Source organism: Centropristis striata, chromosome 4, assembly GCF_030273125.1.
Source record: "Centropristis striata isolate RG_2023a ecotype Rhode Island chromosome 4, C.striata_1.0, whole genome shotgun sequence".
Lineage (NCBI taxonomy): Eukaryota > Metazoa > Chordata > Actinopteri > Perciformes > Serranidae > Centropristis > Centropristis striata.
Genome location: NC_081520.1, coordinates 11,228,457 through 11,254,690, shown reverse-complemented (window position 1 = coordinate 11,254,690; position 26,234 = coordinate 11,228,457). Strand labels below are relative to the sequence as shown.

At 40.5% G+C, this 26,234-nt stretch overlaps 1 protein-coding gene across 1 annotated transcript in view; it reads right to left on the bottom strand.

Annotated features, from left to right (window-relative positions):
- Positions 1-8,130: 8,130 nt before the first annotated feature.
- rtn4rl1b (reticulon 4 receptor-like 1b) overlaps positions 8,131-26,234 on the bottom strand; it is a 154,803-nt gene continuing 136,699 nt past the window's right edge. Inside the window, exons 2-3 of the mRNA XM_059331397.1 lie at positions 12,099-12,550; positions 8,131-10,964 (exon numbers count right to left, since the gene is read on the bottom strand). Of these exons, the coding sequence (XP_059187380.1) occupies positions 10,071-10,964; positions 12,099-12,550 (1,346 nt within the window). The 3' untranslated portion in view covers positions 8,131-10,070. The remainder of the gene's footprint in view (positions 10,965-12,098; positions 12,551-26,234) is intronic.

Sequence of the window (26,234 nt, the reverse complement as noted above, 5' to 3'; positions counted from 1 at the left end):
CGCCACGGCTGCTTCACACTCAAAGGACGACGTCTGTGTTCCTCAGGCCTCCTCAATTGATTGTGTGTGTTAATTGTTGGCATTGATCAGGATAAAAGCAGACCAAAGAGCCTTTTTAGCAAGGATGTGAGCTCGATAGGAGAAACAGAGAAGTGCTGCTGTCTCAGAGGGGAATTACACAGCCTGGGTCTTATTTTTAAAGTTTTAGCCATCATTAATAACATTGTTCTAACCAAATGAAATGGCTGAGATCTGAGAACCCCATGGCGTTGCTAAAAGAAGTCTGACAAGATGAAAGATGAGTGGTGAGACAATCAAACAGGTTGAAAGAAAATCTTCCATTTAGGCAAACTTGAAAACAGTGGAGATCCATTTCAGTTCACAGACCCAGTGCCTGGTCCAACTTTGACCCTTCATACTTCCTCTAGTTGAGGATTTTTTTCTGACATGTTTAGTTCCCTGACCCTACACTACTGGACCCTTGCAGCTAATGCTTGACTCTTTTCTCCACTTTGCTATCTTTGCTCGCTGGGTCTGTTTTAGCTGGAGCAGCTGGGGTCTCTGAGGCATAACATTCGATTCAGATAGCCTTTTCATAAACTAATCATTACGTAATGATTCATGAATATGGTGTCTTCAACTCTGCTCTCCTGTGACTTATCATTATCTACTATAAAGTCAATTCAGAGTTATTCAGAGACTACTTATTGTCAATTATTAGGTCAGGTCATTTTTTCACTCAGAACTGTGTTCATTATTGTAAATCGCCACAAAAGTATACAATGATAATGAATTAGGTGCAAATGAGAATTGATTATATATGTAAAACAACACAAAAACTTTTTTTTCTTTCTGAAGAAAAGACTTCTTTAAAAGGCCTCACATTTTCCAGTGGACACCTACATCTTTCAGTGTTTATCTGAATATACTGTTAAACTGTTCTCAGTGATGGTAGCCTTTATCAATCTTTAAGAAGAGACTGAAGAGCCAACTCTTTACTGAACACCTTCACACTTGTTCTACACAGATGACAACAATAAATATCGCATTGCCTGCTCATTTGTTGCTTGTGTTGTATTAACTGTTAAATGTATGTCACTTTGGATAATTGTAGAATTGTAATTTTTTCCAAGTTTTCTACCATGGGGCAGTGGCATAAGGTAGTTAAAATGGGGCTTAGTGCACACTAGTTAGTACATAATTTGAGACCAATCTTTGTTAGACTATTTTACCCCCCAAAACAAAAAGAAAACCATGACAGATGTGGTTTTGCCATTTCAAGGGCACTGTCTTTGATGTAATGGGACTTTAAACAAAGGTATATTCCAGAGGTAGAAATCTGAATGAGTCATGAGGCCTGTTGTCCATCTAACACATGATTAGGCTCACCTACTATATCACAAGCATGCCCCAGTGCACCTGTGCAGAGGCATGGTGGTGGTATCATAGACCATGTAAACGTAAAGGTTGTAGTTTTTAAACCTTGATATTAGCATTAATGCCGTTGCCATCCTGTTTTTTGCAACCAGCATAACTGAATGCTAGTGATAACTAGCATCTGTTTTTCAAAATAAACAGCAGACCAACCTATGAACAATCATTAACTGTGGATTTCCCACCTTTTATTAGTCTGTTGACACTGATATAGGTAAATAAAAATAGCATGAATTTAGTAAGAAAATGAAAATATCAATGCAGCTTGGTCTATATCTTTTCCCTGCCTGTGGGTCTTAATGCAGTAGTGTTGGTTTGAGTACACTGTTATAGCAAAAGAGTCCCAAGTTGCGAGGTGATTTAAATTAAATGTAGCTCTTTGCAGAAGTTGAAAGTTTCCTGGTAAATCAGCTCAAGCCATGGGCACTGCAGAGCACACAACAGTCAGCATTCTCCGCTGTAAAATCGGCAACAGGGAAATGTGATTCATGAAAAGTAGCACTGCACTAACCAGCCCCTCCCTCCACCAACTACAAAAAAAATCATTTAACCTAGATGTATTGTTATGGAGAAACATGCCACGCTGACTTTCAGTAATTTTTCTGCATATTCCGTCTGACTTGAGGTCAAACATGAGAGGATTAGCGAGCCTCTAATCCATGCAGGTGGTGATGTGGCCTTGGGCTGCTCAAGTCCTCTCAGTTTAGTATGCAGGCTGGCTGGTTTGGAGAATTGGAGCACACCACCGCTCTGGGGGGATTTTAAGCTAAATAAATAGACAAAATAAAAGAGCTGGAATAAGAAAGGGTTTTATGGAGAAAGAGGTGATATTAGCTTTGTGATTGAGTGGGGAGAGTGGGACTCGTAGAAGGAGAGGGAACGGAGAGTCACACTAGGTGCAAGTGTTGAGGCATTTTGTGGTGTGTCTGCTCTTAATTATCATATCCCCCAGTGCGCCGTCTCCCTTCCCAGCTCACCCACTTTCTTCATCTCCTTTTCAATTTTCTAATTGCTTGGTTTTAATTAAAGCCACACAGAAGTGACAGTGAGTCAATTAAAAGCCAAGGAATGGGCACAGATTGTCAAAGGCTGCATTTTTTGGTGGGGTATTTCTGTCAGGGAGCAGCGCTCCCACAGTACTGTCACGCCTTAGGATGAATCAACACGCTGCCTCTCTCCTGCATGAATAGGTGATGTGAAATCGCACATGCTGGTGCTATATTGGGAGGCCCTTGGTGTGTTGTGAGGATGTGAAATAAGGGCTATGTGGTGCTGACGATTGCATCTACATATATGATATATTTAGACTCCTGGAGGGTTGTGATGTATCAAACAACACTTTTATGTACGATTTCACTGCTCCTCTGCCTTTGTCCTCACAACTGTTTCATTTCTGTGATATCACATATGTGGTTGTCTTTCCTTTGTGTGTCATTTCCTCCCCCATGAATCCCAGCCAATTCCCCGTCCTCTAACCGCTCAATTACTGATGTACGCTAGCCCCCCGCTCTCTCCCTCCGCTTCTCTCATTTTCTTAATGATACCACATTTCACATTTTAGGCCTTATTCCTCCTCATCCCATCTTTTAATTATGCAGCAGCATTTTGGCTCCGGCTTCTAACGATACAGTCTGTGTCCTACCTGTTTTTACACAGAGGATCTGCCAGCTGAACTGGGTCCTCACTGTATAGCTCTTGGATTTCCTCCTGCAACGAGACAATTACAATTACGTCCCTGCCTTTGATGTGCTTTCCAAATAACTAGGTCAAGTCAGATGAGAGTATCTGTGAGTCAGATACTAATTTACCTCAAAGTTGAGGAAAATCAAACAATTCTGTGTAAATCTCTCCACCGACAAGATAACTCTGCCTGGAAATGAATGCAACAACGGTGCCCAAGTTTTATTTCCAGGTTTTTATCAGCATTTACTTCAGCCTCATTAGTCCAACAATAAGGGTAATTAGCATGTTGAGAAAAACTCAGGTGTTACTTGCTCTGTAAAAGCTTTCTGAGCTTAGCAGTGATTACCTAATTGAAGTAGTAGACCATATTATGAATTAATATCACATTAAAATGTCTAATTGTCTTTTAACTGTGATAGATAATGACAGCCTGAGGTGAAGTGTCATTGGGCGTTCAGTTTTAAAACATGAACACATTTTCTAAAGGTTACATTTGCATATGGAAATGGTTGTATCAGTGTTTCCAAACAACCAAGCAACATAGTCCTAACTCAACTCAAGGTCCACTTTGGAAAGTTTTTATTGCTTTCAAAAACATCTCATGCTCTTTATGAGGGAAAGGAACTGACGCAGTCACTACAAGACCCGAGTGTGGTCACATTGGTCACATGAAAACAGGTTGTTGTACTGTGTATGAGGGGTAGATTTAACCCCATTTACATTCTGCACCCTTTTATAGAAAATAGAGGGTGGGGGACAGGGGATTTTTAGGGGGAGATAACAGGTCAACGGTAGATAACACATAGAAGCTAAGCACTATGTGTTGAGTTGCTCTGGTCATAAATCTGTAAAATAAAACAGTTAACTAATCAAATCATAAAGTAAAATGATTAAAGAATATGAGGGTTTATAACATTATGATATGCCAATTATGTCGTTGCAGCATCTTTTGGGTTAATTTGTTACACAGATTTGGTGCTAAATATGACTATTGGACACTGGAATTTATAGATATGTGTCCTAATGTGGTATTTTAGAGAGTTTTCCACCAAAGACCTTGAGGAACACCATAGAAAAATCCCTCCTTTGAAACCTCTTATTGTCAGTATACCCAGGAAAGCCATACATCCTCTATGTGCCCTTGGTCTCTACCATGTGAATGTGAAGTTACACACATCAATAAGATTGCTCTCATTGAATCCACAAGAGTCTCAGTTTTCCAGTGATATCCAATTTATGCAATTCGAAGACTGTTAAGGGACCCCAGTATGGAGAAATATTCAAATACAATAGGTGAAAATAACACATTTGTGCTGCTTGGTTCTTGCCCCAAACTGAATGGGATCAGCATAAAAGGGGCATGTCTGTAAAGGAAAGAATTGTGGGTACCCATAGAACCCATTTTCATATCTTTCATATCTTGAAGTCTGAAACCACTTTTTTTTCTTTTGAGCAGTATTTCACCAATTTCCGGACGAGATATCGTGGCACGGTTGGTACCAATGGTTATCTTGGATCTATATTTATATTACCAGCCCACCACAGCCTCTGAAAGAAAACATTGGCAGGGCAGGCTGTTGGAACGCTGAGGGGTTTTAAACCTCTGTCTCCATTCAAGAATTGCCACTGGCATTGGGTGTGAATGGCCTCCCTGATCATTTCCCGGCTGTGAACTGACTATTTAAAAAAAAAAATTGGCTTCTTTCCAGTTGCTGTGATTGGTTTTGATATAACAGACAGCTGATGCTTGGAACATCAAAAGGAGTCAACAAAAAAGGAGACTGTTAGATTAGCTTGCCATAAAACTGCAACAGTAAAAAAGAAAATTGACCTCCCCTTCCGGCCTCAAGCATACACCCCTCACTACTGATTGTTTTTTGTACTTATTTTTGTATCGATTTAACAAACCGGATACAACCATAGAATGTCTAAAATATGGGCGTATTCTCCGTGACATGCACTGACTCTTATGAACTCCTGGTTAACCAGGGCCAGGAGGTGGAGCGGTGGTGTGATGAGGCGGGCTGAACGAAGCCTGGTTGCTGGAATAAGCCATCTGCGAGGGCACCCATCTGTCACCAAAGGCAGCTATGTCCTTATGCATAAATTTCATATAATAAGCAACAGGTTAGTTATATAAAAACTCACCCCCTCAACAGTTGTCATGAATGGGTAAATTAGCTGTAGAGGCCGAACCTGTTCCTTGTACCAGACTGAAAACATGTTTATTTCTGCAGTTTTCTGCCAGTTTTTGGCACTTCCATGTTGTCTTCATTTTTTCAGCCCTGGAAGTTTCTGCTTGGTTATGTAACATGTTAGTAAGTGAGCTTTAGAGTTGTTGGACTTCATTACCTTTTGGATTAGGGGCAGTTCAAGGGTCAGGGGAGATCTGAGACTTTGCCCTGAGTCTGGAGTCACACTTTGATTGGATAAATTAGGGCTGTATAAATACATTATTATTTTAGTTAGTGAAAATATTGCCTTTGCCTCCTTTAACATATTTGAGTTAACATAAAGATATTGCTATAATTTACACAATATAACTCAACCTTATAATTGGTATTTTACTTCACTTTGTTAAATTAAGTACCTTAAGGAGCAATACATTAAAGAAGAAAAATCAGCATAATTAAAAATAACCACCACGGAGGGAATAATAATAACTGCCAGATTTAATGGAAAACATAAAGAAATGCGCCATCCATTTTTTAACAACTATTCCAGCCACTCTGTGTCTGAAGCAAGAGCTAATGAACAGTTATTATCAGCTGCCACTGATTGAATAAAATGGGAGCGTTACATATTGAGGCATACCTGCAGGGCTCTGTCATCTGGCATTACTTGTTGTTTGGGATGTGAGGGAGGCAGCGAGTCTGGCAGGCTGGACTCAGAACTTTGGCTGGTGAAAACAGTATGCAGCTATGATTTTGAGCTATGAATTCAGCGCAAAAATGCCGCCCGTAATGAACAGTTAAATATTCAGGACCTTGCTAATAACATTTGGGACTAAAGCTCCACCTTTTAAACCGCCTATGCTTTGCACAGAGCAAGACCAGCTGTTTCCCCCTGTTTACAGTCTTTATGCTAAATTAAGCATCTACTGGCTGTAGTTCCGTAACAGACACAAAGGAGAGAGGTATCTAACTCTCTGCAAGAAAACAAATAAGAATGTTTTCAAAAATCTGGAGCTATTCCTTCAAGATCATATGTTTACACCTGAAAGACAGCACTCTCCAAAGAGGAAAGCTGGAGTAGCTGGGATGAGTTCTTTCACCCACGGGTCACGGCCGTTATCAGTGAATGGAACAGGCTCGGGTGTCATCACGTGTTTTTGAGCAACAACTCTTGCAAACTGACCTTGAGTTGAGGTTATTACGCATATTGATAAGGAGGTCAGTAATTATTTTCATGCTAAAGTTGAACAATTTCACTAGCAGTTTGCTGGACAGTTAAACTTCCATCCTATAAACAGTCAGTACATAATTTATTCCAATAAATCTCTTGAAACAATTTAACTATTTACAGCTTTCCTATAAAACTAAACTCAGTCTCACCTTGAGTTTAACCTACAGTCAGTATAAAATGTAAAAAGTTTGTGTGAAAATGTAAAACGTTCCATTGAGCACAGCAAATAGGCATGGTGCTCTCAGATTTATGAAGTTCTATGTACTTCACTTTAGCAAGTGCACTTTTCCATTTTTTCTGCTAAATTACAGTGATGGATGTTTGTGTGCATGTGAACAAGCTTATTAGAGAATCCACACCCCATCAGCTCCTGCAAATAGTTACAAATGGATGCAGGGATGCCTCATTTTTTCCCTGTTTATCATTTAACAACTCATTCAGTTCACTCAAACATGAACATGGAAAAGAGAAAATCACCCTTTGCTGACTTTGGACTTGATCATTATGGATGAGATTGACTCAGAGTCTGGAAAAATCTACATATATACTGTCAAATTGAAGGCATTTAGTGCTATTGAAACACATAAAAAAAAATTCATTCGGTAATCATCAATACCAGAAAACTGGCAAGATTTGTGTGAGCTTTGGGTTCAGGCCAAGGGAGAATTTAGTGTAATAGAATTGGGTATAGCTTTATTAATGTAATTTATTTCTTTCATTTGCACAGTTTTTGTGCTATTCCAAGAATAAAATGTTTAATCCTGCACCCAAATTAAATTATATTTTAAAGAAAAGCTAAATCAGTGGGAGAGGCAGAGTAAGAGGAGTTATGTGGTGGGTGTTTGAATGAGTGGGACGGGGGCGAAAGCTCGTGAGGAGATGAGCATCAAACACCAGATGCCAGACCTGCTATCAGTTTGAATTTAATTACAGTGCACTCTCATCCGTGCATAGAACCAGTCCTTCTGTGCTCATTTATCATTGAACACAATTTTTGAAAAAAATGTAAAATGAAACACTTACTTGTGAATCAATTTCTATCACAGTGAGAGGATTTTAAAGAAGAGGAAATAGAATTTATGTTCTAAAGGTCCATTAATAATAATAATAATAGCCTGGAATATCTACAGATTCCATGTGACACTTTCATTAATATCCTTAGCGGTTTCAAATGATTTATTGAAGCGCAATATATCACCCCACAGTCTGCATGATGTCTTTGAATCTTACCTTTTCTTCCGGTTGGCCTGTAGCTTCCTTATTATGTTGATAAAATGGGCTCTTTTAATCCTTTTGTAGCCAGCATTTTATTAATGTTTACATTGTATAATGTATGCATAAACCGAGATGTGTGCAGAAGGATTGGATCTGTTTGTAGCAAGCAGCTTTAGTTTACTTTAGGTCTGATCAGGGGAGACAAATCGCAAGCAAGTGCGAAGTCAGGGGGAACAAAACAAAATTTACTGGCAAAATCAATTTGTAGTTTAAATTAATTAAAAGAAAAGAAAAGAAAAGCAAGAAAAGGGGATCAAGCTTGGCTTTTATCTACTCCAGACATGTCTATAAAACCTTCAGTGGAGCAATAAACAGACTCAGACTGCAACGGTAGACATAAGAAGATATAGATTTTAATATCTTTATAAACATTTTTGTACTGTTGTTTTCTGATGATAACTTACTGAACAATTGAATTATGGCAAAGAAAGAAGATGAAGAGGCATACAGTAGAACAAGAAATCGGGAGGTGAGGAATTGTGCATCAACAAATAAAAGGTTCTAAAAATATAACATGAAAAATACGTAAATAAACAAATCACCAGAAAATCAAAAAATCGAAAGACTCCCCCTGACCGGAGGAGCAGAAAACCCTGTTATCATCATCAATGTCACTGATATTGTTTTTCTCATAGTAATACAGTAAATGATTAATATCAGCACTGCAAGAAGTCCTCTTGTCTCCATTGTTACTGGTAAGGTTCACATCATTGATACAAACACCATCTTATCAGTAGATTTAAGGGAGGCACAAAAGCTCCAGAAGTACAGCAAGATGTCCCGTAATTGTCCATCTGTCGATTTGCAATGTACTGCATCGCCTTGTTACTTCAGAAGCGATTGTCTTGGTCTTGGATCCCCACATCCATAGACAATCACATCAGTTAATTAAGAGGCATAATTCTCTCTGCATGATCTTTTTTTTTGCCATGCTCCATTCAAAATGTTTTTTGTTTTTTTAAATCTTTTATTGAACACATGAGTCATTGAAGGTACACACGCATTTTTTTTCTTGAGTCTTGTTCTTGTTTTCCTTTTGAAGTTAAGTGATTAGGAAAGAAAATGCGTTCCTCACGTTCTCAATGAGAGAGGTACGCCCCGACTGAGGAGGGTTCAGTTCAGCACAACCTCACTGGGAAACTGAGAAAGCCCCCTTTGACCCTCCACCTCTAAGGCTCCTGTTGGCCCCGCAGCAGGGATCCGTCTCTGTAGGTCCATTTTGTGTCTTAGAAAAAATCAAATGAACAACATCTGACACAAGATATAGACAGACTTCTTCAATATTCACAGCTTGAACTCCCAGAGACACACATTGTTTTCCAAGCAAATGAAAATAGCGCATGGCAGTCCTCGTCATCTCGAAACAATTAGCAGCTTAGTATTCGGTTGCACAGAAGAAGGAAAGTGGTGTAAACGAAGATGGAAGCAAAGATGTGTGCAGAAATGTAATACAAATGAGGAATACTGTTAAAGAGGCAGAATGGTCAGGAAAATGCCAGAAAAAAAGTCAGAATTAGGTAGACAGTAGTTGTTGTTTATAGCCTTGAAACAACTCTGACTATAGATTTACATTTTGTTGGAATGGCACATTCCCATGTCTGATACTGACCGACAATTTATTGCCATGCTTTTACTTTACTCCTTTGTTTATGAGAAAAGCTTACACCCAATTGTTCGGACAAAATACATTTGGCAGAGAGGATGAGAGCAAGATGGGACTGATACTGGAGGCTTTACAGGGTATTTACCATTTGCACTCCTTGATAACGATTTTTAAACTGTGAACTGAAAATTAAAGCTGGATGGAGCACTTGAAGATCTAGCTTATCTGTCTCAGAGCTAACTGGCTAATGAGTTTTACCTCAATTGCTCTGTCATCTCTCCCTCTTTTCCTCAATTTTCACCAAATTTTGGTTATCTGAGCTCCATTTGAGTGAAAAACAGAAGTAAAAAAATACATAAGATACCAGGACATATGAATATGAAATCATACTGGCATAAGTGGCAGTGCAAGCTTGTTCTGCATTAACCTTTTATCATTCTCTGTCTCTTAGTCCCTTCGATTTTTGTGCTGCGAGTCTTTCTGTTGTAGATGTTTGATGCTTTGATGCCTGTTTCAGTCTGAACAGTAAAGCTCCCTACACTACATTTACACATATAATCACACTCACACACACATACATAAAAGACACACAGGCCTTGTAGTGCAGGAGCAAGAGAGGGTCTGAGGGCTGTGTTTTTTTGTGATTAGCATTTGCCAAACCCTCTGAAGGTCAACGAAGAATGAAGTCAATATTTGTCGTTATCAAGGCCACAAAAAGGGCACAGACATGTAGTAATGACTGGGATATGGTTGCCCTATTGTTGGCTTGCTGAACCCCACTAGGGGGGCGAACAGTGGTCCGGGGAGTGCACTTGTGCTTCCTCCGTGTGACGGTGCCATCTGGGGACGTGTGGTCATGTTTGCCCCCGTCTGTGAAATCTGGGGAGGAATCCTCCTTGTCTACCATGACCTCCTTTGAGTGATGAACCTCATTGTCACCCTTCCCTTTGCTCACCCTGTTACGAGGCTTTGTGCAGTTCCGAGAACGGCCGGGCCTCGAGGGGTGCACTACGTGGGTCTGCCCTCCAGAGCCCACCACTACACCACGATTCATAGATGGATTAACCGTGCCAGATAAATTGTTAGTCTGGGCTCTGGACTCAGAATTGGGTACAGTTGGTGAACAGTTGGGGAAGTCCTCCTTGCGCAGCTCCTTGAGGTCTCTCCCGACCATTTCAGGAGGTGCCTGGCAACCCACCGAAGACGTCGAGCCTCGGAAACGCTTCAACCATTCCCATAGCGACAGAGCCTTGCAGTCGCATGACCAGGGGTTGTCGTTGAGGCGCAGGTATTCCAATGCAGGCAGTGTGTCCAAGCACTGTCCGGACAGCTGTATCAGGGTGTTGTTGAACAGGTAGAGGGTGGTGAGACGTTTCAGGTCATGGAAGGCAAGGCGATCAACCCACTCGATCTGGTTTTGGTGCAGAAGCAGTCGGTCCAAGGCTCGGAGGCCTCTGAAGGTGTTCTGGTTCAGGCTCCACAGACGGTTGCCATGCAAGAAGAGGTGGCTCAGGTTGTGGAGGTCCATAAATGTGTCATCCTGCAGGAACTTGAGATGATTATCCTGAGGGGATGCAGAGAGCACACAATCACATGATTACATAAGCAGTGATTTCATTCCAACATCATTCTACTGAACTACTGTAACCTTAAAGGAGACATATCATGAAAAGTCATTTTTCAATGCTTGAGCACATACATTTGGGTATCTGGACTGCCTACTAACCTACAGACTGTGAAATAAGGTAACCCAGTTTTTTGTGGGCTGCCTGGATCAGAAAACATGGGATTCAACAAGCCATTCAGGTTGGCTGTCACTCCTCTGTCACATGCAGTCTTATTAGCAGTAGTATTAATAGTAGAAGTTGTTGTGTTGAAGAGCAATAAAGTACATGCAGGAAGGAGGATGTGTTGGAAAAATGGGTCAAACACAGGACTTTTACCCAGGAGACTAAAGTTTGTGTCCCATGAGAAACCATACTTCCTTTCTCTCCAATTTTCAGTTGCAGTTTAGTTAGGTTTCACAACATTAACTAAGTATGAGCAAATCTAAGACTTAAACATTGCATTATGTTAATGTGTTTAAGTAGAAACCCAAAGTTTGTACCTTAGAATTAACATATTATGTCCCCTTTAGCCTGTGCCTACTAGCCATAAATACCTTTTGTGAATCAGCATACTATGCACATAATAAAATTGTGTGGTCATCTGTTCAAATTCAATATTCTCAGTGAATAAGCACTACAGGCTGTGCTTTGTACTCCGGCAGTTGCGTCCATCTGACCTATTGTATTCCCTGTTGCCTGCAGTAAACTCGACTATCGTTGCTATTTTCTCAAAAGAGAAAACTAACACACAGTGCTGAATGGATAATTATGACACCAAACCATCCGAGAAGTAATGTGTGAAAGAATTTTGGATTTGACACCACAGATGGAAAAATTGAGGATAAAGGTAAGGCTGTTTGCTGATGTTGTAAAATGCAGTTGCCAGCTTGTCACTCAAGTGAGGCAGCGGAGGCACTGCGAATAAACAACACATTCATTTTACAACATACTTTAGGATTAGGCTACGTGGGTTGTGTTCGAATCAATTCACATAGAATATGTGTTAGTTCAAATTTGTTGTTGTGGAAAAAGCGACAGCCCTAATAGAGTCTTTCTGGTTAAAAGAAGCAGAAAACAACAGTCTAGTGTACCTGCAAGTAGAGATACTGCAGGTTTCTGAGGCCTTGGAAGATGTTGTTAGGAAGTGAACTGAGCCCACAACGGTACAGGTGAAGCGCATTGAGCCGATTCAGCCCGTGAAAGGTGTCTTCAGCCAAGGAGCGCAGGTGGCGGTTGTCTCCCAGATCCAGCTCCTCGAGCAGCGTGAAGCCGTGAAAGGTGGACGGCTCAATGTATGTGATGTTATTGGAGTAGATCCAGAGGGTGACCGTATTGGCGCTGAAGTGGCCCCGAAGTAAGCGATGGATCTTATTGTTCTGTAAGAAGATGCGCTCACTGTCGGGAGGAATGCCTTCGGGGACAGACAGGAAGTTATGGGCTTGGCAGGAGACGGTGCTGGGTGCAGTGTAGCAGATACAGTGACGGGGGCAGGACCAGGAAAACTCGAGCCCACAGAGAACCAGCAGGAACTCCAGCCCACAGCCTGCAGTGAGCACACACACACACAAACACACACACACACACACACACATCCACAGGTTGAGAGAGGGAAAGAGGAGGAAGGTTGAGAAAGAGGAGATTAGAGACATAAATCACAAACACACACAAGCAAAGACGGACAGGAGAGAAAAAAGAAAATGAATTAAGTGCTGAGTGAGAGCATTTACTTGAAATTTAAAGTTAGTGCCATGTTGTCTGGATCAAAACTTGAGAAGGAGAAATATATATGAAAAACACCAAGTTGACAGTTTGGATTGTGGCTCTGTGAAGCTGTAGTGAGGGCAAGCCCTGGACTTCTGGTGGCTGTAAGATGGATTTAGTCTGGGAGGCAGAGGGGGCAGTTTAAACACACATAATGTCGAATAGACATATAAAGACTAGAAATCCTGGAAATCTAGTATTTGTGACCCTATGAGTGGTCATGTTAAGGTAGTGCAAAACCTCGAAAGCACTATTTTCACTGTACTTATGTGCCTGATAGCACCTATGTCCTAAGGGACTCAAACTTAACCCATGGCCCTCACTATCTGTTGCCTTTTGACTTGATCTTTGCTTGTGTTGTATGAACTTTGAAATGTACGCCACTTTGGATAAAACTGCTGCTAAATGACTTTGTAGAATTGCACTCACTTATCTGACCTAAATTGTTTATTTTGCCATCTCTGAGTTTATTGTTATGTCGCTATATGTTGGCAAAAAAATGACAGATTTAGAAATGCTATTTTTATTTAGTTATTGCCTCAAGTTCTTCATAAAAAAGTATTTTCAAGTGGGCCCCCAGAGACCAGAGACCTAAACAACAGCTTATATCCCTTAATGGGTAGGTCTGGCTCAGGCAGTGGTTAATGAGAATGCCATCAGGTTTGCAATTAAAAAAAGAAATGTAACCTGCTGGTTGCAAGTAAAAGTCAGCACATCATTAAAGAATGTATCCCCTAGGGATCTTGGATGTCTGTGGTGAGTTTCACAGCAAATATTATGTGAAGATACTTCACTCTTAACAACCATTTTTTTGGTGGTGGACCGACCAATCGACTGACACATTGACTTTCCTATCCAATCTTGTTAGTGTGACTAAAAATTGATGTAATGGTACAACCCAGGTCACAGTGCAGGAAACATCGAGCAGATCCCCAAAAAAATCCAAAATCCCCACAAGGGATTGCATCATGATTATGCGAATACATTTATATTCTAGTTTTGTTCCAAAGAGGACATGTGTTGCATAAATTAATTTTCTGTTTTGTTTTCCATAAAGCGGTGATGTTGTCTCTCCAATTGGTCCGACTTGTGCCACAGCACGTCTTACACATATGGACCCTCTCTGTCACAGTAAGTTGCCTGAATCCACTGAGTGTGTTTAGGGCCGCAATGAGGAGTCTATTGAAGAGAGCAAACAATAACACCTGCTCCAGTGAATCACAAGACGTCTCCGTGAAGCTGATTGGATCCCTGATGCAACACTCTTGTCTGATTTGACAACTATGCAGCTATTTCAGAAACTACCCTTTCCAATATTCTGCCACATTAGGGAGATGTGCTATTAAGAGTCCATCCCTTCCCCGAGTCCATCCATTGCAGCGAGCGGAGGCTGTGATCAGTCTTTTTGTGCTGCTAAATGGGGCGTGGAATGCTTATTTAAACTAGTAGTAAGCTGCTCTGAGGCGCTTTCTGATCGGTGACATGATTCCCCAGATCCTTGAGAATGGAGATGTGACTTATCCACAGCTGCATCAAAAATGAGCACAGTTCTCAGGCCGTCGTGAAAGTTCCATCTGACAACCCTTGGCTGTCTTCTACTCAATTTATTATTCACAGCATAGCTGAGGCCTGATTCACTGCCTCTAATCGATATGCCTCTGTTGCCTTTTAACTCACCCTGTAATCCTGGGTCTTTTATGCTGGAAATTCAGGAGCTGCAGAATTACTCTCCACCAAGAGACAGGCGTATTTATCTAATGTATTTTCTCGCCAAACTGTGGCTAAGCTGTGACATTCAGCGTCTGACTCCACTGACCTTTAACAGTAATTCTCTGTGTCTAGTTGCAGAGCTGGAGCATGGAGCTGTGTGTCACCTGAACAGGAGTGTGCTCTCTCGGGCACGGATCTAATCCTATTTGTTAAGCCCTGCCACTGGGCAACAATGGAAATGCATGCTTCCTCCTAAACCAGGAAAAAAATGAGGTGATTCTTCACAGTTTAACACCGTCAAAAGGTTGAATCTGAGTGTATCTCCATGTGTGCATGTGGATATGTTGTGTTGGAGAACATGACATGTTATGTCATCACTAGAACAGGCCTTGACTTTTGATTTTAATGTCCTGACCTGCATGAGGACATGCTTCATTTTGTATATTACTGGCTATATCCAGTAATATACAACTCTTATATATCACATTTTGTCACTCTGCACCTGCTTTTATCTCAATCTCTCTCTCTGGCTGCGTTTCCATGAAGATGTATCAAGCATGGCACCTACTAACGGCGTAAATAGGTAAAACGTTTTGCATTACTCTTGGGAAATAAAGGTTTGTTTTATTTATCAGACAAATAAGCAAGACAAGACACAGTAAAATTTCCAGCCGCTGCTTGTGCAACATTTGCATTAAGTAGCAGCAGAGTACTTGAGATGCTGGTGTTTTGTGCTTCACATTTTATTAGAATATTGACCCTTACCGAAAAAGCATTTTCATAAAGCACACACAAAATACCGCAAATTTAATCTGCCCTTTGCTTTTACATTTGTTCTGAGATGAAATGATATTAGTTTCAATCACCTGCCTTAGCAGGAATTCATCCAAGAGATTCCATTATTCATTAAACTTCTCCTCACTCCAGTAATTATATTTTTTGAGGCCTTGAACTATTTCCATTAACACTTTACTTCATGCATGTCAATAGAATTAGGTAGCAGATCTCTAACGGGAAAATGATCTGAGCAGCGGAGAGACAGACAGTGATAAGTGTGATACACAGGGAAAGTGAGAGAATGAGAATGTAGATGCTGCCTAGATAGTGAGACAGTTTGAATCAGTGATCTGTTAATCACGTTGGACACAAGGATGCATCTGCTCCTCTCTCACTCCCCTCAGCTTGTCAGGACAAAGTAATAGATTCTTTACCGGGCTTAATCTGTTCCTCTAAAATGGCTGTTTTTACTGCTTTGCAAAATATCTCTATTTGCAGAGGAGAAAAACATAAGAAAACATGTAGATAAGGGCTGTAAAATTTTCCTCTGTACCTTCCCTATGAGCAAAATCTTTTCATCCCTGATGGTGCTTAAGAAGATGTGAATTTATGATTTGGATGCTCCTAAATGCTCAAAGTATCTCACACAGTCTCTTCTGCATGTAAATGAAGTGACGAGGGAGAAGCGTACACCCCGTTACTTGGGGCATGTGTGCTCCCCTTTGAAGCTGGCATAACATGCACATCCACAGGAGACTTTAACACCTGTCAGCCTGCTGATCTCAGCACCCCATGTTTTACACCTACACTACTTTAAGTACAAATGTAATTCACATTGGCATTCACACATGTGTATTACTGCATGTTTGCATGTATAAGCTCTCGCTGGATACACTACGACATACATTCTCAAGCATTAACGCGTGCATCAGGTTGGGGAATGAATGAGGCAGATCATGTCAGTGTGACAACCATAAAAGGCTGAATGACGCTTGTTTACAGAGCTTGGAATACAGAGGCCGGCTCTCAGCACAAAGGAAAACACAAGTATTGTGTGGGAATGCTGTCCTTAAATGGAAATGTAAGAAATTAATGTGTGTCATAACTGCATTGTGCGCTCGCACAATGAGCCATTCAGCTCAGATTGTATTATATAAATAGCTTTGGACACAACGGAGCATATATATGCCAATAGTGCCTATTGGAATTTGGCAGAATAAAGGAGAAGCTCTGAAAGAGAGATAATGTGTTTTTGGAAAGGAAAAGGCGCAGCTATCTCTAGTTGGAGTCTGGGCTCAATATTAACACTCTCGTCAAGTCTTTCACCTCCAACTCTCTCCCCAATACAGCTTCCCATCACCCCCCTCCTCCCTCCCTTTACCGCTGGTTACTGATGACAGATGTTATTGATAGCCCTTCACTAGCACGTTTGACCCCGTGACCCCATCATCACCAAGTACGCTTTTTTTCTTTTGGGGTGCAGAAAAGGAAATAGATAAATAAATGAATAAAACACAATGGCTCGGTTCCCGTGACACACAGAGAAGTGACTGTGTAGAATATCAGTGAAGCATAGTTCACACTAGATTTGCCCTCATGAATAACACATCTCTGCTAATGGGAGGGAAATGGTACGTCTGTAGAGCTGCGTGACTCTGCCCATAATGAGACTGGACAAACTCAATTTCCTGTGTCTCTCCAAAGACCCTGATAAGCATCCTGGTGTTTTCGCTGCTGCTATTGGCTGGGTCGAAGTAATGTCTTGACTCACTCCACACTCAAAAGGTGTTTACAGTCATGTTCATGCACACTGTGGTTATTAATGGCAAAGCAATGTATTAGATTATTGATTGAATGGGCTTATCCATCTGAGGAGCATCGTTATCATTCTGTAGAGCTGAATGTGCTGCCACTATATGTAATATGGTGAATACTCTTTATATTATATTGGTGTGCTTTGTTATAGGGGTTTAACACAATGCTGCTATCTGTATTTGTTTCCCTTTATGTCAAAAAAATCTATATGACTTGAAACTGAGATGTGTTACTGTTAATGCAGTGCTTGAATTAGTCCATAAAAGGTGCCAGAATACTTATTCAGCTGTAACATGACATGATCATAGCATGTGTCTTAGATATAAGTGTAGTTATCGCTATATTAGCGTGCAGGAGCTGGGAAGAGTTCTTTTCAGCATGTAAATATCAACTGTCGTGATCTGTGGTGCAAGTGTCTGCATCTGCAGTCTTTAAGTGGAGTGCACGCAATGCAACCAGCATGAGACTGTAAAACACCCACAAAACCCTCCATACTTATGAACGCCTCAGATGTTTTGTTTTATTATTAAGTATTCTACACAGTTTCTTTACGTCATCAGGCTTGTTGGAGAAGAATGCATTGAAAACATTTCAAACAGCTCCACAAAATGTTTTGATCACATTAAAAATGTCTTTATTCACTTCCGCACCGACCAGATTTTCACCTGGTGTTAAACATTGCGGAGCCGGGGTAACAAATTTGTGGGTAGTATCATCTTCTTTCTTAATAACCAAACGGCCAAAATGTCGCCTGGAGCTCCTCTTTTTCTTTTCTTTTTTGTCATTAAACGGGTATTTATATGACCGTTATGAGCAACATAATGTGATAGAGATTGTTTGGATATAAAAACTAAAGTTAAATAATTTCCATCCTAAGACCCGACAACAATAAGTTTCCTCTGAAGAAAACAGCCCCTCTGTGATTAGGGTGTTTGTGTGTGTGTGTGTGTGTGGGGGGTGGGGGGGTGGGGGTGGTCGTGATGATAATGGCTTCTTTTTGATCTCACCGCGTGCCCAAAGTGTGCCGCAGGTTTGCCAGGGAGCCTGCCCACAAAATCAACAAATTGCATCTGGCACAATCTTGACACAGTGTGAAAGGACGCACCAGCCTGCGATCTGATCCTTGCATGAAAGGTGGCAGCTATGATAGTATGTCCACAGCAGCAGATGAAAACACAAAATACAAAACCCCCCACCCACTTTTAGAATGAGCCCTGACTTAAGCTTGTCGTTTTCTGTCTACTGCCAAGCCATGCAAGATGCCGTACTTCAATATTGGATGAGGTGGTAAAAAGAGCTGCACTAACATCACTGCAACAATTTGAATGCTTCCTCCATCTGTTCAGAGCACATTATGTGTTCATGTAGTTAATGCATCTCCCTAATAAGTCATCTTAAACCAAACATTATGGGACATTGTTTAATCTCAGACATCTTTTAATCAACAAGGAAATACTGAATGCTGCAATAAGGAGCAACGTCTATAAAATATTTACATGAAATCATTTTGTATTTATATGAGTTTATATAGGCCTGGGCTTCACAACAAACTGAACAATAACTCTGAAAAGAACATGAGCGTCTGACATTTCTTGCAGGGTCAATAATTGCATATTTATTTTAATTAACAGTGTTGGAACAACAGCACAAACGCAAATACTTATTCTTAAAGGATAAAGAAATGGCAATAACGACACACAACTCAAGTTGTTTCTCATTACCATTTTTGAAGAATGTCTCTGTTGACTTGTTAAAAGCACTGATTACTGCCATTATTTTCTGACTGAACAGCAAACTCACACATGAACACTCCTGCCAACAGCTGTGACCAGCAACACTTCTGCCCGGGAATATTTGTTGTCGGGGTTTTTTCACAGTCTACTGCAGAACGTTATAGATTTTGTCTCATTTGCCATTCCCCGGCTCCACTGCAGGCAATATTGGCTCATAAGGTTGCCTGACTATTCTTCTAGTGAATGAAAGGGAAATGGAAGAGAACAGTGACAATGCAGAGATCTCTGAGAAATGCAGCAGAATGGAAATATTTCAGAAATGTAGCACGTCATTGTGATATTCTTCTGGTGCAGAGGCATCAGCAGACAGAGAGATTGCTTACAAGTGCATGCTGGTGTGTTTCTGTCTGTAGTGGAGCAGAATCATAACTGGCCTCATGTCTTATCTCATGCTAACACGCTACAAATAAATTAGGTCACACAGAGCTGCTAGTGTAATTAGTATACACGATGAAAATGTTAAAGGTATCTTCCTGATAATGAGTATTTTTTTATTGGAAAATCCTCATTCGAGTTTCCAAAAACGTTTCTCTGTCTCTTTTTCTGCAGCTTCTCTTTTGTGATTGATAAAGATTTTATGAGAGAAATCGATCAGCTTTTACCTCAGTTCACCTCATCTCCAAACTTCATAAAAATACTTTTTTAGATTTTGGAGATTCAGGATATTGTAAAAAAAAAAAGAAAAAAGTTCTGACTTATAATGCACAAGCTGCTCTTCAGACCAGCAGGGCTCGCACTGTTGGTTTTTATTTGTTTGTTCTGTTGTACGCTCCCTTTGATTCGTGCCATGTGTGTTGGCACAGTGTGTGCTGTGAAACTGTAAAGTGTCAACTCTCTTCAACGGCGTCACCACTTTCCCGCACATTAATTATGATTTGATCATTCTTCTGTCGGGTTGGCTTCACTTCAAGGGACTGAGCTGCTTCATGTTTCTGGTTGAAGGACGGTTAAAGCAGAGAGGGCAGGTGAGAACTGGAGCCCAATCACATAGCAGGTTGGCATATACAGTGCCAAGTTATGTCAGGGTTAAATGGATCTGTGTGTTCCCCACATTATTGATATTTATGTCTGCTAAGAGCTATTTTATGGCTGTTTGATATTGTGAGCAGCATTGACTGGTCAATGATATGTCCCTGTCGATAAATCTCATCAGATTCACCATTTGGAATGGAGGTAAAAAGATGGTAAGAAACTGCAGATGGAGATAGAAAGGGAAGTTTGTACAGACAATTGCAACAGTTGCTGGTTGGTTCTAGTTCTCCTCAATACAAATGCATGAAATCACAAGCAAACCAGAGGGAAGTCAGACATAAAAAAAGCAGAGACGATGTGAGTGACAGCAGTGTTTCTCCAGTTCAGGAATCAGAGGGTCTAAAAATAACTCTTCCGAACAAGCGGCACCATATGGAGCATGTAGAGAATGAAAGGGAGGATTTGTGGAGAACGTGCAGGTGAATAAGCTCATATTTCAAAGATGGAACTTGAAGATGCTGAGAGGCCTTGGCAGCAGAGAGGGGGACGGCTGAGCTATCCACAGATGTTTATTATCTATGTTTTAATTAACAGACTTAATGGATGTCTTGTAGGTGCGAATGCCACTTGCTTACATGTGCAGACACATCTGTACCCCCTGGTCTTCACACCTTCACAGCAGAATATCGAGAGGAGCCATACGGCACACATACACACCATCCATGCACAAACAGACACAGACACCAAACGCCAAATCACCGCTGTTGGAGGCAACACTATCAGCCCCCCACTACATTCATTCATCATGACAGCACAAAGCCAAATGATTCAAATATATTGCACTCCCTGTGGCGGTGTTGCACTGCACTGGCCAAACTAAACTAATGGTTCTACCAAACCTATATAAATCATCCCAAGTGCATCCATATGTAGTTCAGCAGGTGATAGAAAGCATTTATAATGCAATTCCCGTCAGTGGAGTGGCTCATAATTATCTTTCATGGTTGAAGGTGTTTGATATAATGTAGGAGCTTTTCAATGTAGAGAAATTTTTACAGCCTGTTTCACAATATACAAGATGGGTCTGTGGTATCAGTGTCATCTCACAAGCTATTGTGGCACTAAAATGCATGGTGAATCTGTTTCATTATCAGTCCAGTTGGATTTATTTCTGAATGAAAAGGCAACTACATACTGTATGTGTAAGACAGCGGATAAGCTGTAAGGATAATGAATGTAGATATATATTGCAGCTGTCATTTTCTATGTCAGAAGTACTTATTTTATGCCAAACCATAATCTTTGTTCTGAACCAACCTTTCCCTTAACCAAGTAGTTTCATTGCCTAAACTTATTCAAGTAGTTTTGGTTCAAAACCTAAACAAGTTGTTCTGTTTCACAACATTAACAATATGTTTAAAATGTTTCACAACGTCAAACAGAATGCTATGTTTATCATAAAGTATCATTATGAACCATTATATGAGGATTTCTGAACACATGCTGAGTTTCTGGTTACCTACAGAAACGACATGCTTTTGGGGCTTTAGGAAAATGCAAGGCTAATACATAAGAATGTTGTGGAGACCATCACCTTGTAAAATGGCATGCCAGGTCAGCTGTTATTGTTGTGTCTGGTTTTAGTGAGAATAAATTGTAGACTTATTAAGGATAAACTCTGATTTTGTCTTGTCTAAATCTAAATATGTAAACAAATCAGTGCTGTTAATTAAGTTGCCTTTTTATAGTTGGACTAAACCCATTTTAAGCTGTTACACACTGAGCGCAAGACTTCCACAAAGGACTCTAATCACACACAAACTGCCTCCGGGTTTCACACACTTGAGACAGTTATTCTCTGCTGCGCTTTGAGTTTGGAACGGAGTTTATAGCTTTCAGCCGCAGCAGGCTGGATGGTTGTCAGTCTGCCCGGCTCGTCCAGTCCCTGCGTCTTGTTCAATCATGCACATGCAAGTCAATGACAGAGTGCAGCACAGCCAATCATTGTGTGTCTCTGTCAGAATGACAGCTGACTTGTGGCGATACTGTGACAGCGAGCAGACGGACGAAGAGAAAAGCAGCAAATGACAAAGAAATTTCTCAGACAAAAATAAGTTTTCCTGTAACTGTAACTCCAGCTAAGTTAAGGCAGAGGGGGAGACTTGTTTTAAAGAGTGTGGACTTGGAGAAACATGTCTACAGCACTGGTGCTGTGGCTACTCCATGAAGCACGGCACCTTACTATATGCCTTGTGTCAACGAGCATCTGCCTTAAGAAGAATCTGAGCATTGAATCATTACTAGCTCCGGGGCTGCTGCTCTTTAACTCACCCTGGGCTTTGATGTTTCTGTGGAAGGGGCCAAACAAAATAGCGAAATTTCCCCATGGAGTTAGGAAATTAACACAGTGTTTAGAGAAGCAGGGCAGAATGGCCAAAGCAGGGCTGCAGCCAAAAGTAAAAAAAGATTTCCCTTTGGAATTCATACAGTGACACAAAAAAATATAATAAGCTATTTTAACTTTCCAATCAGTGTAATAACATGCTGATGCACCCCCCAATTTGTCTCAATCTGCTCTGAATTTCTATCCTGGTGTCCTTCATTTCAGATACCTGTCAGCTCAAACACTATAATCCTCATGAGAATGGCCTGAGAGCAGTTTACTGCATGACTTAGCAATGTCCATTCACCAACATGAATAATTTCACGTTATTTACCAGACAAATATTCAATTTGTTTTAGCTACTGAATTGTTATTGTTTTGCTGCTTGGCTATCAACAGAAAATAAAGAGAGTAAATTGCGTTGCTGAGTGTTTTGTTAACTCCGAGACATGTTTTCCCCAATGTCAACAACCTCTGTTCCACCTCCTCGTCCCTTTTAATAACAGACACTGACGCTGCTGATTAAAACTGCAACATGTTGACATGTGTAGAAATGACATTCACTAACCTTGGAGACAAACACAACACATCCCAGCTCGAGGACATGCGACTAAAAGCTTTTGTGGATTAATGATTTAGAAGAAGCACAGCACTGCTTTGAAACCATCAGGTCAATAAAGACCTATACCTGCACTGAAAGGTGGCATTTTCCGGTTCGCCAGTCTCCACCTCCTGGTTCTTCTTACATGTTCCTGTTAAAACACACTGTAAGGTACCCTCCTGCTGCAGCAGCTGCCTCCTTGCATACAAACCTCATGCGGCCTAGATTCAGCAGATCAATTATTCATAGCAGGTGAGAGTTTGGTGCTCTGTGTACGTAAAGGCACACATACACACACATAGAGAGAGTTTCAACAGTCTCAACTAATGGCTTCAAAGAGGCAAGGAGAAATGTGAAATCAAGCAGAAAAGTGTGTGAGGGGACAGCAATGCATTGTGGCTCATTAGTTAGAGAGACAGTGGGATGACCAAAGGACTCACAGCATTGAAGTCAGAGCTGAAACACCACCTCGAGGGAGGTCACAATACACGCACAGCACATACAGCGTTACATACTGTACATCTACCAACACAGTGCATATCTGTATGGCTATGTGCCCACTTCTATAACTCATGAAGCAAACAATATGCTATGACTTAACTGTATTAAGTAGATGCAAGCAGATTAAAGGGACTTAAACATCAAAAGCTTGAAAAGTTTACCTCGTCACGGAGGAAGGTAGAAACTTATCAAACAACTCCTGCAACATAATCCACTTTTCTGTTCATCCATACACTCAGTATGTTCCAAAAAAAAAAAACAATCAAATCACCACTTTTAAAGCTAAATACACTACTTTGGGACTTCAGAGCTAGGACAAGCTGAGAGCATGATATGAAAGTCTATTTAGCTATATTGTGGAGAAACTATGAGTGACTGGAACAAACAGTGCTGAGCATAAATCAATGGGGATTAAGCTGCAGGAATGGTTTGTTAAGTTTCTATAGATGTTTTGACGTGTCTTGTTTGCCTTGACTTCTGCTGTAGATGCTGTGAATCAGTTAACTACAGATGCTGCCGTCCTCATAGGATCAAGCAACAAACTTTTCAGAGACACATTTCAAACCTCAGGGAGTAAGAAAGTATCTGATATTTAAAAGGCAGATTTTAAAGAAAGTATTCCCTTCAGCAGAGACTCAAATTCCCAAAAATCATTGTGCATAGGCATAAATACATAATGTAACCATTTATATGGAATTCTCTCAGTTGATCCTATTGCAACAAATAAGATTCTGCTATATTAAATTAAATTTAGCATTTAAACCCAAGTCCTTCAACTCGTATAACCACATAGGTTGTTGTGTGTGACCCTATTAAGACCTTTTTCTAAATTAGTGCCCCAACCAGGATATCAACACATTGTCAAGTAACAGTCACAGTTTTTATTTACTAAGTTAACATTTTAATGTGAAAAGGTCATTGTTTGGGTTGAAATAACGTGTACCGTGACCGTAATGTGACTCAATTTTTATTGTTAGGTACATGACGGTTATGCACAATGCATGCTTATGTTAGTTACGTAGTTACCATGGGTGTCACTTTGCATTGAAAAGTGGTGGAAACATAAGATACATGGATAGATGGATGCTTTAATTATTCCATAGCAAATTCTGGACAATGGCTCAGATGAAAACCATTTTTTAAATGGTGTAAAACATATGTGATTTGAGTTAATGGGGGATCAATATAAGGTCAGACTGAGAGGGTTGGAAAAAATCAAAGGGCATAACCTCGACTTCAACAGAGTCGACAATAGTTAATTATATGTCTGCATTTGTTTCTTCTATATTTACTTTGCATTGTATCTTTTCATGTTGTGCAAAAAAGCCTGTTCCAGGCCTTGCCCATTTCTTATATCACATTCTTGGTACAAGCTATTTTCCAGACCGTTTATTAACAAATTATGCATTTAAAATGTGATGACCACAAAATTGGCGTGCCCGAGCATCACCAGTATAAATGACACCTAGTTTGATTACATTGTTATGTTAGGTTGAATTTGGTTTCATAAGGGGCATGAACAGTGTTCTCCTGAGTCAAAGTTCTATGTTTGTTTGATCCATCCATTCACCCCAACCATCTTCTTGGTTCTTCCTTTGCTCCTTCTTCCTTTGCTCCCATCATAATTATTACGGACATTAAAAGGTTGTGAATGTTGGAATGAGCAAATGACCTATGGGGACATTTTTTGAGGGTGGCAGTCTATTTAAACCTGTTAATTGGGAGAGCCATGTAAGATTGTGGCCAAAATTAAAATAAGTTTGTTTTCTTCTTAAAGGGAGTGGGGAGTGAGGAAAAACAGCATACAAAAGAACAGGAAAACAAACGAGCAGAGGGGAAGAAGGGAAGTGGAAGACCTTGATCTTAAGAGAGTAATCCCTTTTCATTAAGTGTAGTTTTTCAGACCCTGAGAGCTTCAGCATTGATCCTAGTGTAATGTCAATTCATTAACGTGCTGGGCCTCTACAAGGCTTATCACCTTGAAGGCTTCCAACACTCTCTCCCAACAAACACATTCAGCATTTACTGTAAATCTTTCTCACAGTGAGAATGGGGGGAAAAAAGACTACTGTACATTCAATTCCTATCAAACAAATTTAGATCTGTTTTGCTCCCGATTGGATTCCATCTAGGTCTTTCCACTTTTTTATTCCCACTGCTCTGTCTTCATTCAGACCGTCTTCAGTTTCATATAGTCTATCTGCAGCTGAAGATGATAACTTATCATCATTTCATTCGCTCAATTCTCTGCAGTGTATTAGAGTTGCCCTTGAGTCACTGTTCTGTCTCCATCTAGCAAATGCACACATACCTGTGCCTGTTTATTGAGTCTACACTCCTGAGACATTTACCAGTCTCCACTGTAAAATCTTTTCAATTTAAAGTCTAAACAGCGATAGTTCTCGAATGCTATGTTTCCATAAATGGATATCGTTAATGCCTCTCCAGCTCATTGAAATTACTGTTCCTTTTTATGACCTGTCTGTGCCATCGTTTACTCCTCGCCTCCCTCACGCTATGTCCCCCTTGCTGTTTAATTGATTCTGTTGTTGTTTCCCAAAACTACAAAGCAGAAGGCTTTACGGGATGAAACAGAGTCACTGTCTAGGTGTGATTAAAGAAACCCCAGTCTGGCCGTTAGAGATACTATAGCAGCTTATGGGATTTAGTGAGTCACTGAAAAAGCCCAACACCAAACCAACGATTCACTTCAAAGTGTTCCACCACCAAAACCTTAAAAACATACAACCAATAATGAATTCCTCACTCTTATAGCTTTGCCCAGATGTCTGTGTTTCAGCCATAAAGGGGGAAACTGAGGATCATGACAAATCACTTGATCTTTTTGCGAGACATTCAGAGGTGTTTTATCGTGTCATGAGTGCTGCTGCTGTTGCCACAGCTCTGCCATTTG